Genomic DNA, 14,002 nt, shown 5'->3' with positions numbered 1-14,002 from the left:
CTGTGGCTAAGAGAAGAAGGCTCATATCCCAGTGTGTTCTATGGTGATTTTATTTTTTTTCCCTCACAAGATTAGAAATTTTAACTTTGAATCTGCAGTTACCATGGGAGTTTGTGCTTTACCCCTGAATTGGATCTTTGGATCTAGGAGTCCTTGGATGGAAATATTTCTGTTGTTTCTGTGAGCCTGCATAGGTTCTGTGGTGGTTCCCTCTCCTCACTTTTAATTTTTCTTGAATATCAGTACATTGGTTTTTGCAGCTTTAACAGAGGTAGGAATGACTAATGAAGACAGTAGGTTGAAATTAAACTCAAATAGATTGAACAGGAGGAGTTGCTTTTCCCAGTCTGTTGAATCTCTGGTGTCAGAAATAGTTTTGGTTTTCTTGGCTGCAGCACCAATAACAAAGCATCATCCTTCAGTTTGATAATCCACTAGCTGATTTCAGGGCAATTTTCCCTATTTCAATGTATCCTATATTCCAGTGCTTTTTGCCCTTGAAAAAGTGTCTGGAGAGAGGATGTGTGTGAAGAACGCATCATGAGAAGACATTCTTGGGTACCCTAGTGCATCAGAACGAGTATGTCGTCTCAGGGTTGGTTTTCTAGAAGAGAAATTTTTACCCTGGAAGATGTTTAGGAATGCAAAACAAAACCTCCTTGGTGGTGGTTTGGGATCTTTTTGCAAATAAATTGTATTTGTCAAAATCCTAGTAGATCTTTTTGGAATTGGTTTTCTATAGAGGGTTTTTTGTCGTTCACTTCAGGCACTAAGAAGGCCTTTCTGAAAGATGTGAACAAGCTTTTGAGCAATCTGTGCTGGCATAATAAGTATTAAGAAAGGCTAAAAACTATGGTTCTTGGTCCACAGTGATTTCTTGCAGTTGTTCTAACTCTTTAAAATGCAGGAATTCTAAATGTATTGAACTGAAATGGGCAGCTTTGGAGCCAAGGCCTGATATTGCACTGCTGTTAACTTGGGCAAGGTTGTACAAAGTGGTGAGGTGGTTCTACAGAATCAGAGCAGGTGTACAGCAGGGGACGTGATCCAGCCTTGCTGGTGTGCTGGGAGTAGGACAAGAGCTGAGTAGAAAACCCACATGCTCTTTTAAGCCAGTGTGGCATGTTGTTCCTATGTGGTGTATGGAGTTCTGTGCTTTGGGAATAGAAAATAGTTGTATTTTTCTCTTACCCCTACACACAGTCAAAAAATCCAGAGAAGTTTTTAGGCAATGACTTCAAAATTATCACACTTATTCAGGCCGTGTAGACTTGGTCAGGAGCTGAACTGGGGCTGTGTGAACATGCACCTCATACAGTGACAGAATAAACAATTTTACAATTCTTGTGGGAATACACACATTCTTCTTGGAGTAGAATCCATTTGTAGAGTGCTGAAAGGAGGAATGATACTTATGATGATGATTCTATAGCTGCAGGCAGTGGGTAATGTCAGCATCTTGTATGTGGAAGCCTGATCAGACCCTAAAGTAGAAACTTCTATAAAACCCTCCTCCCCCAGCTGTGGCAAATTCTGCTGACTGATGCATGGTGTTTATACTTGTTTTATTTGTGTTGTCCAGCAGGTACACCCAGACTACCAGGAAACAGAAATCCCTGTGGTAAGTTTCCAAATACACCTGTGTGCTTGCTTGCATTGGATCATGTTTATGAATCTTGATAAATGGTGTTCCTTTGAGTATAGAAAACCATAGGTGATGAGTAAACCTGAGATGAAGGAAGCAATCTGTGCTTCCTTTGAGGTGTAGGGTTTTGCTGTATTCCAGCCTTCACTGTTGCAGGGCTTGGGTGTTCAAAGGCTTTGGTCACACCAGTAGGAGAGGGTTCATTGTGGAGAATCTGAGTTGTTGATTTTTGCTTTGAGGGTTAAAAGTGTATGGTGGGAATCAGGCTACTTGGTTTCATCCTCACAGTGTACAACTTTTCAAGGGCACTCTAGAAAATCTTTTGGATTAATTTCATGGGATATCCTGGTTCTGGCACTAGGTAGAAACAGGATGTGGGGATGCAGGATATGACCATCACCTCAGCCTCTGGGTTTTCCCCCTTAGGTAACACACCAAAACTTTGCAGTGTCAAAAGTGCCCAATAGCAACAGCTGCACGAAGTGGCTGGGCAGTCTAGCAGCTGAGCTGCAGCAGGGCCTGTCCCCCAGTGAGAGGCACTGTGTGGAGACAGTGGTCAACATGGGCTACTCACCTGAGAACGTCCTGAAAGCCATGAAGAAGAAGGGACAGAACATAGACCAGGTAAGAGCTCATGCAGTGTAAAAAATGCAAGATTGGTTGCTGGTTCTGCTGGGAGGCCATCTTGGGTTTGCTAAATGGGTGGGATAAGTAATGTTACTCTAATAGGGGGTTGCAGCCTAAAGCTTATGCTTATTTCAGGTGAGACACTGCTAGAGTCAGCCACATCTTCAGGTGCTGGGTTGGAGCCATGTCGAGTTTGGGATAGGCTCTTTTCTCTGTGTGAAATGGGGGGGAGAGATTCTGGGTCTCCCCAGGAGCCACAAACACATCCAGAGGAAGCTTAGCATGGCTCTGTGCCATGTGTAGAGCCATGTGGCAGAAATCCAGCCAACTTCCCTTGTTCTGAGCAGCAGGGTTTACAATGCTGACATCTCCTTCTAGAGAGATTGGCCCCTGCAGCATAAGACAGCTCTGAAAGACTCTTGCAAGGCCCCATTGACTGATTTGTGTGCATGCTCGTGCTGCTCCTTCCTGCCTGAGCACTGCTTCCAACACCTGCATAAACAGGTCCCTGGGCACAAAAGACTGCTGAGCCAAGCGTGGCTCTGGCATCTGCTTCAAACAAACACTTCACAGTAGGAGAACATGGCCCAACCTCCTGTGCCAGCCATCAGCAGGCTGTGTGCTGCACAGAGCATTTCCCAGGGACTCCTGCTTGTGGGACTGATCTGCTGGCCCCCTCCCTACACACGGAGAATGGCTTAAACTGTGCACTGGAGTGAACGGTGGTATCAAATGAAAAAGAGGTCCCTCAGGAGGGCGGTTTTAAATCCTGCTCTACTTGCAAGCTCTGTTCTTCCATATACCTAGTATTGCCTACCTCACCTTTCCCCTAAAAGCTGAGTATGGATAAGAAATTTAGCAGCAGTCTCTGTGTGCATGAGCTGGGATTTGCATCTCACTTGCTAGTATGCTGAGTTGATCTTCAAAGGCTGACTGCTCTCAGATTGCATCAGCTCTTGTGGCTGTCTGAGAGGAAGCTAAAAGCAGACACATCCTGACTGCTGGACCTGTAGTTTCATTTTTAAAACTTGTAATAGAAAAAGCAAAACAAAACTTCTGCTCTGCCGTCAGAGGGCTGAAGATACACTTCTAAGGCTTCTTGGAGTAGAACGAAGGAGATGGTCAGAGAGAGCACAGCAGGACAGAAGGGTTTGTCTGCTTTCTCTGCACAAGCTCTTGTAGAAGGAGTGTCTCAACTTTGCTAGGAAGGACTGTATCTCTGTCCATGGTAAAGCCATGGGTAGAATCATGCTTGGCCCCTCTGCAATGTACCAAGGTGACATTCAGCTCCGTGCTGCAAGTACCTCTCTGCAAACATAGTTTTTCTTCATTCTCCACAGGTTTTGGATTACCTGTTTGCACATGGACAGCTTTGTGAGAAGGGCTTTGATCCACTTCTTGTTGAAGCAGCTTTGGAAATGCATCAGTGTTCAGAGGAGAAGGTGAGGGTGCAATGTGTGCAGGAATAGAAAAATGTGCCATGACAGGGAATTCCAGCGGCCGTTCCTCTGGCTGATGTAATTCTGCCTTTCATGGTAATGCTGTCTTGTTTCTAAAACTGACTGCCAAAGGACATCTCTGTGTTGATAAAGCTAAAAATTCTTAAAGCATTAGAATTTGTCTGTGCTGTTCTGTTAGTCTCATTTGCATCCATTTTTTTAAGACCCTGCTTATTGTGGTCATACTGTTCTGAATGCCCGGAGCTCTGTTGTGGGCGTGGTGCTTGGTGCAGATAGAGTTCATTGCAGCAGCAGCAGTTGTCTTTCAAACCTTGCCAGTCTGTCCTGGCCATGAATTTTCTCCCTTGCACAAGTGCATCTGCCTGGCTGCTCAGCAAATTGGGTTAGGGCTTGCTCTGAAAGAATCTTAAAAATGCATGTTTTGGGGTCTGGTTCATTGTCTGGCTGCTTTACCAGCACCGAAGGTGTGGGTAGTGAGGACAGGAGGATCTTTTAAAGTCTGCCAGGCTATTGTGTGACAGGATATTACATGAAGTCTTTAAAGGTGCAACCCAACCCCCTCATAGATAGGCCTTCCTGCCTTTCTTGGACAAGAGGTATCAAGTGATAATCTTGTAAACAGAGCAATAGCAGTATGACGATGGAAAGCAACTGAGTTTGAGAAACTCATTTGCTATTGGCCCAGCCCCAGAATTGGAAGTGGGTAATGTCCTGATGGCCCATTTCAACCACCTTGCTTGTTTGGGATTTTTCCTTCCCCTGGAGTTGAGCAGATGCACTGTAAATGGCAGAGAGTTCATAAAAGTGATCAGCTGACTCACTGCCATTTTATTTTTAAAAGCTCAGGGAGAATTCAGTTTATGTTGGAAATACCATATGTATACAGTAGGGTTTGTGCTAATCCTCCAAATTTGCCCTAGATCTCAGAAGCCAATTGATGGCAAGGGCTACTGCACAGTTCCCTAAGTCCAAGTAACTTTATAAAAAATCAGGAGCTGCTAGATGGGGTAGCTGGGTGCCATTAACCAGCATTTTTGGGATCCCACGTTGGGCCAGGCTAATAAATATCCTTCTGTGAGAGAGACACCCCCACAGACTGATCTTTGGTGTCCTGGTTCAAGAGGGTCTTGGAAGTGAAGAATGGCAAACAGAGGGGACTGAAGGTCCCTGTGGACTGTGCCCAGAGCTCTGGTATGAGCAGACTTTCTCCCAACAGAGCTGGAATGGGCTGTGCTTGGGGAGCAGGAATCCACAACCATGGTATGCCCAGCTGCTGAAGAAAAACTCTGTGCTAAACTTCTACCCAGCACTGATCCATCTGCTTTTCTCTTGCAAGTAATTGGCTGTCTGTCTTTCAGATCACAGAACTTCTCCAATTAATGAGTCAATTTAAAGAAATGGGCTTTGAAATAAAAGACATTAAGGAGGTCTTATTATTACACAACAATGACCAACACAATGCTCTGGAAGATCTAATGGCCCGTGCAGGAGCCAGCTGAAGACACATTCCTGGATTCTTGGTGTGCAACAGAGCAGGACCAGCCCCAACACCTTCACATCCAGTGTGACTTGCTCTCAACGGGAAGGAGTCCAGCTTTTTGCATACAAGGGAGAGCAATTGAACAAACCTGCCTGCGTGTATCACTCCAGCGTTTCTCTTTCCACTGAGGGCCAGCTTTCATTCTTAAATTAAATTTTAAAGTGTCCTTTCCTAAGTTTCCTTTTTCCAGCTTGGCCACAGAAAGCTGGGACTGCCCAACTGGAATTGTACATAGGTAGAGATGGAGTGGTTCCCCCCTCGTTGCACTGGAGTTGAACAGAAGAATATTAAGTTGGTTCTGAAACTAGGATGCTTTGGTTCTTTGAAGCTGCTTTCATGGTGTCTTGTCTGCTTGTACTGAATTACTTGACTGTGTCACAGTCCAGATTACCTGGTTAAATTTGACCTTAGTGCAATGGAGTTTTGTTTCTTGGTTGGAAGCTAGTCTGTAACTTAGTAAAACACTGGTTCAGAAACTGTCACTATGCATAAAGAGAGAACCTTGTTTTGTCCTCTTGGTTTTTGTTTCTTACCCATGCATCCAACATTTCTGCCAGACACAAGTGTCCAGTGCTGAGTGGTAAGTTCCCTTGAAGCAGGTAAGCTGTGAACTCGACCTGGACCTGCAACTTGTGTTGGTTCTTGAACCTCGAAGGCAGAGAGATGGGGATCAGTATTTTTAATCCCCTGGGTTTGTAGGATATTTAAGATAATGCCCTGCTAGAAAGTCAGTTATCTTTTTTGTTTTAAATAATACACAGTGTGATGCAGGAGGTTTCTTTCAAGCACTTTCTTTAAAACATATATACTCACTGCATTAGTTCCATTTTTCACACTGCTATAGAATTACATAATGATAACATCTAGTACTACAAATCAGGTTTGGGGTTGTTTTTGATAGTTCAAAGTATTATGTTGTACATTGATCAAGTTCTGAATACATGAAATATCAGCAGTCTTGAGGAATCTCTTAATTTGCTAAATATTTTGATTCTGCAAGAGAACGACTAATAAAACCCTGAAATATAACTCCCAGTGTCATGGTTCCCATATCTCATGCTCTTTGGCTTCAGCAGATGAATAACTTTCTGGATCCTGCCCACCCAGGTACTGCCAGCTCTTGTAGGCACATGTGAGCACTGTTGGGCAGAACAACCAGAGGTCTGTGGGCTGCAGCTGCAGTGATGGAAGGTGCTGTGCTTCTCTGTGGCTTATTTTTGTTCTGTAACAAAACCCCAGCCTAGGGATCCAAACTCACATTAGAGCCTGGAGCTGGAGCATTGGACTGCTGGAGGGCAAAATGTCTCAGCTCATTGTATCTGTAGGTTTTTCTGTAGGAGGTTTCAGCTCATCAGGACTCCAAAGGAGATGGCATTTGTCTCCATTATGTTGTTATCTTTCTATGACCAAAACATCTGATTTTGTCCCACTTGGCACTCCTGGAATTCTCTCTGGTGTGCCCAACTGTGTGAATTACATATGTTTACTTAAAATTATGCAAGAGAGGGATCTGCTGGCAAGTATCTAGATGTGGAGAGGGATGATGAGGAATAGGGCAGGTTGCCTTGCACATATCCCAGTGCTGACCTTCAGCATTTTCTAGTGGTGTAGCTAAAATAAAGCTTGTCTAAGAAGGACATTCAGCAAGTGGTGGGACAGCAGCTGCTGCCTCTGTGAGTGCAAGTAGTGCCCAGCTTTTCTTCCTTCCCAGGTGAGAAATGCAACAGTGAAGTGAGGAAATGAGGTTCCTGATGAATTGGAAAACCTTGAAAACAAAATGCAAACTGTTTTACCGTCACTGCTGAGGGCATTCGGTTGTGTTGCTTGTGTTTGCCTAGTTTTCTCAGAAATGCTAGCCCAGTGAGTCCCTGTCTGGTACCAGACAATCCTGAAGGGGCAAGAAGTCTTTCCCAGCAAAGAAACATTTAGACCAAACTTCTGAATAAAATAATCTCTGATTGTATTAGTGTGCGTTGTTTTTTCACAGTTCCCCTCCAAGGTCTGGCTCTTGATCCCATAGAATAACCACTCTGCTTTTGGAGCTCTTGTGTGGGTGAGCGCAGGGAGGTGAAGCTGGGAAGTGGCACCTGTGAAGAGGCAAGGTCTACTCTGGTGATGCTAATCTTGCTTTGGCAGTGATGTTTCTGGATTTATAGCCTTACATGGCTGAAGGCATGAAGTGTATTCCTGCATTGGCATCTCAGAGGAGAAAATACCACAGAGTGAGGGGATTAAGAGGATGATTTAGAGAAGAGGAATTGCTGAATAAATGTGTAACAAGGGCCCCAATGTGACCAGAGCTCAATGTTCAGGGTGCTGTGCAGCACTTGTTAATCTGGTACTGTTCCGGCCAGGCACAGTTCATTGTGGGTGTGGGGAGGTCCTGCTGGCTGGAGCAAGGCTGGGCTCTGCCCTGCTGGTGGCTGGTCAGAAGATTGGCTGCGCTCCTGGACATACCTGTGACCTTGGAGCTTTTCCTTAGGCTGCCAGGTCACATGGATTTATGTTCCTGCTGCACCTTGGTTAGAGGTTCTATTTGAGGTCTGTGTGCCTGGGTCGGGGGCTGGTGAGGAAGAGCTTAAACTGGTGGTTGTGCTTTCAACAAGAGCATCTTTGAGCTGCGTCCTGCTGGTTCTGGACAGCAGCAGTGTGGAAATGGCTCTGCTCTGTAGAGCCATCCTTCACCCCCATGGCAGCCGAGGGCTCCTGATCCTGCAGTTGGGCAGTGGGAGGGCAGCTGTCCCAGTGCCCCATGGCTATTTTTGCCCAGCCTCTTGGCTCCTGCCCTGGATCTGCTGGAGCACAGAGCTTGTGTCAACAGCTTTCTGTGGCTGCTCTCCAGGCCAGGAAGGGTCATTCTGGCTATGGGTCAGGGCTTCTGAAACTCTCCACACCCACAAACCCTGTGAGAAGGGGAGGCCGTACAGATCTCCAGCCCCACTTAATCTTTTTAAGTCAATCAAATTTTGATTTTGATCATGTTTACCTAAAATGATTGTTACCAGAGTTCTGTAGCAAATTGAATTTTATTTTAAATTCTGTCAACTATTGAAATAAAGTATCAAGCCTCTGCTAATAAGCATTAGTAGTCATTGTTGCATCTGAATACAAAAGTGAATCCATTTTAGTTCTGTGTTTATTTGATTGTACATGGCCAAGCTCTCTAAATCTCTTAGATTGCTTTTATAACACTTTAACACATATTCATCAACTTGAAGTGAAAACCTTTTGTAGTAATTGTCAGTGAAAAATCAAACAGTAGGAAGGGGATGACACTTAAAATGTTCATTTAGCAGATTTTCACACAAGAATTAAAGCAGCAACTAGGTAATAACCCTCAGAGGGGAGAGAAAAATGTTACCATTTCTGACAACAGCTTGATAGTTTCTGTTGCATATGAGAAACCCTTTGTTGGTATCTTTGGGGTGTGCAGCACTTCAAGCATGTCCATGTTATTGCCAAGGATGGGCTGATTTTCACAGCCAGGTTCTTTATTTTTTTTTTAATTTGGTCAACTTTCACATTCAGTAGAGAAAATAAAATTTGGAGAACAGACATAATAAAACATATTTAAGAAGGTATAGTCATGTGGATTGGCTAGATAACCCATTTAAAAAAAGATTGTTATCAGAAAATTGTATGTGGTTGTTGTTTTGATTATTTGCTGTTTCTCAGTGTCCCTGGCCGTTCCTCAAGGGAGCACATAGTTCCTGCTCTGGGAATCGATGCTGGGGATCAGATCTGCTAGAGACTTGCTTTTTTCACAATAGATCAGATGGGATTCACAGGTGGCTCCAGTCTGGCAGCTGACTTAACTCACATCGCCTCTGCTCACAGAAATTTTTGGTCACTCGTGACTTGTCACAACTGTGCCTGCAGATACTGAGGTTAGGACATAGCACTGCGCGTTGTGCAGTTGTGTGTGTGTGTTGCTTAGGAATGTCCAGCTTCTGTAGGACACTCGAAATGCCTGTGAACATACTTCGTTCAGCTGCTTTTTAAAAACCTGAAAGAGCAATTAATCAATACTCGTCTCCCAAAAGTCAGAGTGTGGAGGGAAAATTCTCCTCCCTCATTTTTGAATGGGTATTTTACTATTTTTACATTTTACTATGACTTGTGCAACATCTTCCAGTCTGACCTTTTCCTCAGTTCCAAATAGACTTGCCAAACTCCTCAGCTGCTCCCTGACAGCAGCGTTTGCTGCATGCTCGCTGAGAATGTGCTGGGGAAACTAAGTGCCCACATTTAGATAATGGTATCAGGCGGACCACCCCACTACCTCATATTCCCCTCACCTTACTCACAAGAAAGCTCTCCCTGGCCCCAGGAAGTGGAGGGAATTGCTGGTTTTAAACACTTGCTCCTCCCTGCATGGTTTTAGTGGAGTGTTGATGTCCCACTGCTTTACAGCTCTCCAGTGGCTGTTGGGCGCCACTGCTCCGTGTCATGAAGAAATTCTCAGTTTTGCTCCTAGGTGCCTCGTCTCTCTGGGTGAGTGAGGGAGGCTTCTGACCAAGGTTCAGGTGTGACTTGCTGCTGGCCTGTGATTTTGAGAGCCATAACCTCAGATCCCAGAGAAACTCTGCTCTGTGCTCCACACAGAAACTCAGTCTCTGTTGCAAGGTGGAAACTAACTAGTGCTAAAGACAACCCCAGAGTCAAGGCAGTGATGTGGGATTTGTTTCTGTTCCCCAGGCCTACACTGGGTGACATTCCTAGGAGTGTTTGCACCAAATATGCATCCCAGAGTGTCACTGTGATTACTGTCTTGCTGCTCAGCCCAACCTGGGCTCCTCAGGGAGGCTATGCAGGCAGCAAAATCCACAGCTGGTCAGATAGCAGTGTTCTATTCCCTTTGGCATTTCTGGCTACTGAGCAGGCTTTGAATGAGCTACCACAGACATTACTGAGGAGACACAGAGATGGATGAATGTGCTGCGACAGCCCTAATTTTGGAGTGGGAGTGCTCACACAGTGCATTGTCAGCAAGCATGTCTCAAGGTCACTTGTGCCTTCAAAAGAAGTGGACTGGCTTTGTGATTCAGATGTGATGCATGCAGCACAAGGGCTTGTGCAGGGCTCCAGCTGATGGCTCTGTAGCTCTTGATTTGAATACCAGTTTCACATAACTGCTGTCAGCAGCTTCTGCAAGCTCAGTGCCTCCAAGCAAATGCCCTTTTCACGTGAGAAGTCTGTTCAGCTCTGCTGAATGCAGGCATTAGATGTGGTGTGCAGCAGGTACAGCTGCTGGAGTCTTCCTCTGGGCAGCAGCATGAAACCCATGTGCTTATAAATATGCCAGATGGAATCTTTGGTATGAAGTCCCTGCTAAACCACTCCTTGCCCATAACTTAAAACCACCTCTTTCAGGGCTCTGAGGGTTTATCCCAAGAACTAATTCAACAATAGGCTTCCTTCTTCTGAAACTGACAGCACCTCACACCGTGCCTTGACTTCCAAACTTAGGTGCAGTCACATTAGTGTAACAAGCCCTGGCTCTTCTCTCTTTCCTGGCTTCTGTTTGCAAAGACTTTCATGGGTAGCTTTTGAGCATTTCTGTTCAGATCTGTATCTGGCTTCTAAGTTGTTTCCCTTACTTGGCAACACAGAATTGCCTTTAACATGTGAGAAGCTGCTATGGTACATGAACACAACTTGCCTACTGCTTGGTGAGATATTTAAAGGCTGCTAAATTGTTACTGTTCAGAACGTGTCTTACTGGTATTAATGAAATAAAAAGCTTATGGTGCCAATTAGTCATCTCTCATTTACTCAGAATTCTCTCCATCCTTATATAAAGCGCACATTAATTACAAACATCAAACCAAAAGCTATCCTCTACCCCCCACACTGCAGCACCAAGTGTAGCAAAGCGCTGGCTGGCATTTCCTGTAGCTGCTCCAGTGCATGTGGAAGCAAAGAAGGTCTAAACTGGTGGAGGTGTCTGCAGTGATGTGTCAGTGCCAGGGGAGGCTAAGCAGAGCTGAAGTTGGGCTCGCATTGCTTGGACACACTTTGACTTCAGCACTAAGATTTCATCCAGCATGGTCATGAAATTCTGAAAATCCTGGTGAGGAAGGCACAAGGAAACAGTAGGGAACAGTGTCATCAGGTTGGAGAAAAATCAGCCTATTTTTTACACTGCAGCAGAACATAAAAGCATTCTGCAGACTAGTAGATTAAATCTGCATTTCCTTAGTCACAGCCCGCACAGACAGAGGTCAGTGCCTCTAAATACCAAGGTTCACTGACTCTGGTAGTTTTATCTATTGGTGAAATTACAGCTCACATAGTGGCTTAAAAATGTGTAAAGCAGCTGTTGTCACTTTTCTACTGTGGTTAGCTTTTCAAAGGTTTGGTACCAGGACTGGTCACCCAGTTTTACCAAGTACTGAACTCTGTTCCTTGGACAACTCTCAGGTTGTATTTATCACGAAAATAAATGGTAAGTTAGGCCACTATGGATCCGACTTAACATCCCAATCTTGAGAGATGCAAGTGATTTATTTCCCATTAGGTCTTGGGGCCATGGCTGCAGGTCTGCCATGAGTAATACCAGCACTGTATCCAGCCTCAGCCCAAGGAACTCTACTTTCCATAGCCACATGGATAAAAACCAGTATGGAACTGTGATTAAAACTGAAATGGATTTTTAATCCTTTTTTAAGTAGGGCTTGTATTAATAAGGGAGCACTTGGAAGTGCTCTGCTCTCCAGCTGAGAGTAGTTTGGTGCCTTTGTTCACAGGTCTGTGCCTGAGAAGCTGGGAGGTGTCAGCATTCCCAGGGCTGGGAAATTCAGCTGCTGTGTATGAAAATCAATCATGCAAAAGCCTATTTGGCAGTACTCCAGCTGTATCTCCTGCACTGTATCTCTGTCCTGCAGGGAAATCGGGACAGTGATGAAGACTAGCCCAGCTGCTGTGGCATATTTTACTTAAGCACTTTAAATATTGCTTTGTTCATTGTGTGGCTGGTCTTGGCAGGAGTTTCTCCTGTGGCCAAAGTTTCATGGGGAAGTTAAAACCATCCAAAAATGGAAGGAGAGAAGCTGATGCATGAAGCCCAAGCACATTTCATTACCCAAAAAATGTCATGCTGTGAAATAAAACTACAGGGTATGTTATTCACACACTGCTGAGAGGTCTGGCAAGCTTGTGAAAATTCTGCTAGCCAGAAATTAACTGCTTGCTGCAAGGGGCAAATAAATTTGGGAGGAGAGCTGGTGTGCAATGAGGAGACTTATGAAGAACATTATCAGAAGATTAGAAAAGATGAAATATAGCTTTGTTTCACTGAACTGTCTGCCACAAAACTAATACAGTTTATGTCTCTTGTGCTGCTTTGTGAACTGTATGTTACCTGTAAAACAGCATATGCAGCTTGAAATCACAGTAAATAAGCCACATGGTGGCTTCACTCCGAAGTCCCTGAGGGAAGAGTCCCTGTACTTCAGATCTGAACTGTGATAGGAATTGAAATGGTTTGATAATGCAATGCAGCAATGGAGCTTGGCTTTACAGAGAAGGTGAGGGAAATGGGAAAGCAGGAGTTCTCACTGGAAAATGTCCACAGTCTGTATTTTCAAATAGCTGTGACATGCATCTGTTGGCATGCAGGAGAAACAGAGAACTGGGATTGCCTAGCTAGCAGTGGGGCCATGCAGGTGACAGTTTTTAGGTTTAGGGTACACTACTGTCATCTGAGGCAAAGACAAGCCAAGAAACACTTGAGTAACTGAAGCCAAGAGCATGTGAGGCACAAGCCACTGTGGTCAGAACACTGAAGCAAGTGAGGCCTGGGTTGTTGGTACAGCTGCGGTGTGATAGGCAGAGGGTCCCAGAGGGAAAAGCCAAAATGCCATCACCAGTCTCCTGCCCCAGGGGTATGCTCTGTTCTGTGGTATTGGCTTACTTGTTCCAGCCTGCAAGAACTAGAACATCCCAGGAACAGATGGCCTGTCTGCTACAGTCTGGCCTCGTGATGTGATATAAGGGGCGGCTCTCTTATCAGAGATGAGCTTCACGGCTGGCCCACCCGTCTCCTGCTCCCCAAGGGCCTATCAGGGTGGAGACTGGCAGACACAACAGACAAATGAGAGACCTCTCTCAGGGCTAAGACAGGCCTTGGAGAAGGGGTTGAACTGACAAGGAACATCATATCACCAATTCAAGATAATAATCGCTAAGATTAATTTATGGAGGTTCAACGGGCACCAACACCATCATCTGAAACACTTACCATTGCTGACATTTGATTCATCAAGCACTCCTCCTTGAAGCACAGGCATGCCATTTCATCCAGCTGCTGCCGATGAGCACGAATTACAGTCTGTCTGATTTTAACAAAAAACAGACACTGGTTATACAGCCTGTAGTGTAATCACTGCTTGTAATCACAGCTGGCCTCAATAAACCTTCAAGAAAGAGGAACACACCCCAGAGGAAGCCTTGCTGTCCTGTGTCCCTGGCACTCAGGAGGGGCACACCAGTGCTCTGTGAAGCGCAGTGGACTGCACTGGTTAGGGCTTCAGGATAAACTGGGTGACTGAGGGCTGCTCACAGAGGAATGACCACAGCCCTTCCTTAGCACAGGCAGCACACAACTGCTTTTCACTGTAGGAGAATCAAGGAGCACAACAATCATCTAATTAATTGGTGAAATGGCTTATAACCATGAGTCTGTAAGTAATTTCAGTGAGAAACTGGCTGAGCAGGAAAGCAGTGGTG

The 14,002-nt window shown here is 45.0% G+C and overlaps 2 protein-coding genes across 7 annotated transcripts in view; one reads left to right on the top strand and one right to left on the bottom strand.

The window, feature by feature from the left end:
* Positions 1-7,235, top strand: part of UBAP1 (ubiquitin associated protein 1) — a 35,981-nt gene extending 28,746 nt beyond the window's left edge. For 3 of the 4 annotated variants that reach the window (XM_040089774.2, XM_040089776.2, XM_040089775.1), the window contains 4 exons: positions 1,583-1,621; positions 2,072-2,269; positions 3,613-3,714; positions 5,091-7,235. In XM_040089774.2, the coding sequence (XP_039945708.1) occupies positions 1,583-1,621; positions 2,072-2,269; positions 3,613-3,714; positions 5,091-5,231 (480 nt within the window). In that variant the 3' untranslated portion in view covers positions 5,232-7,235. The remainder of the gene's footprint in view (positions 1-1,582; positions 1,622-2,071; positions 2,270-3,612; positions 3,715-5,090) is intronic. The other variant, XM_040089777.1, reaches the window with a different exon arrangement.
* Positions 7,236-8,318: 1,083 nt separating this feature from the next.
* The window catches only part of KIF24 (kinesin family member 24), a 29,827-nt gene continuing 24,143 nt past the window's right edge, over positions 8,319-14,002 (bottom strand). For all 3 annotated transcript variants that reach the window (XM_040089771.1, XM_040089773.1, XM_040089772.1), the window contains 2 exons: positions 13,515-13,608; positions 8,319-11,342 (listed from right to left, as the gene is read on the bottom strand). In XM_040089771.1, the coding sequence (XP_039945705.1) occupies positions 11,202-11,342; positions 13,515-13,608 (235 nt within the window). In that variant the 3' untranslated portion in view covers positions 8,319-11,201. The remainder of the gene's footprint in view (positions 11,343-13,514; positions 13,609-14,002) is intronic.

The sequence above is a fragment of the Hirundo rustica genome, chromosome Z (assembly GCF_015227805.2).
Source record: "Hirundo rustica isolate bHirRus1 chromosome Z, bHirRus1.pri.v3, whole genome shotgun sequence".
NCBI classification, from domain to species: Eukaryota; Metazoa; Chordata; class Aves; order Passeriformes; family Hirundinidae; genus Hirundo; species Hirundo rustica.
Note: the sequence above shows the minus strand (reverse complement) of the source record. Positions and strands in the feature narration are given on the sequence as shown.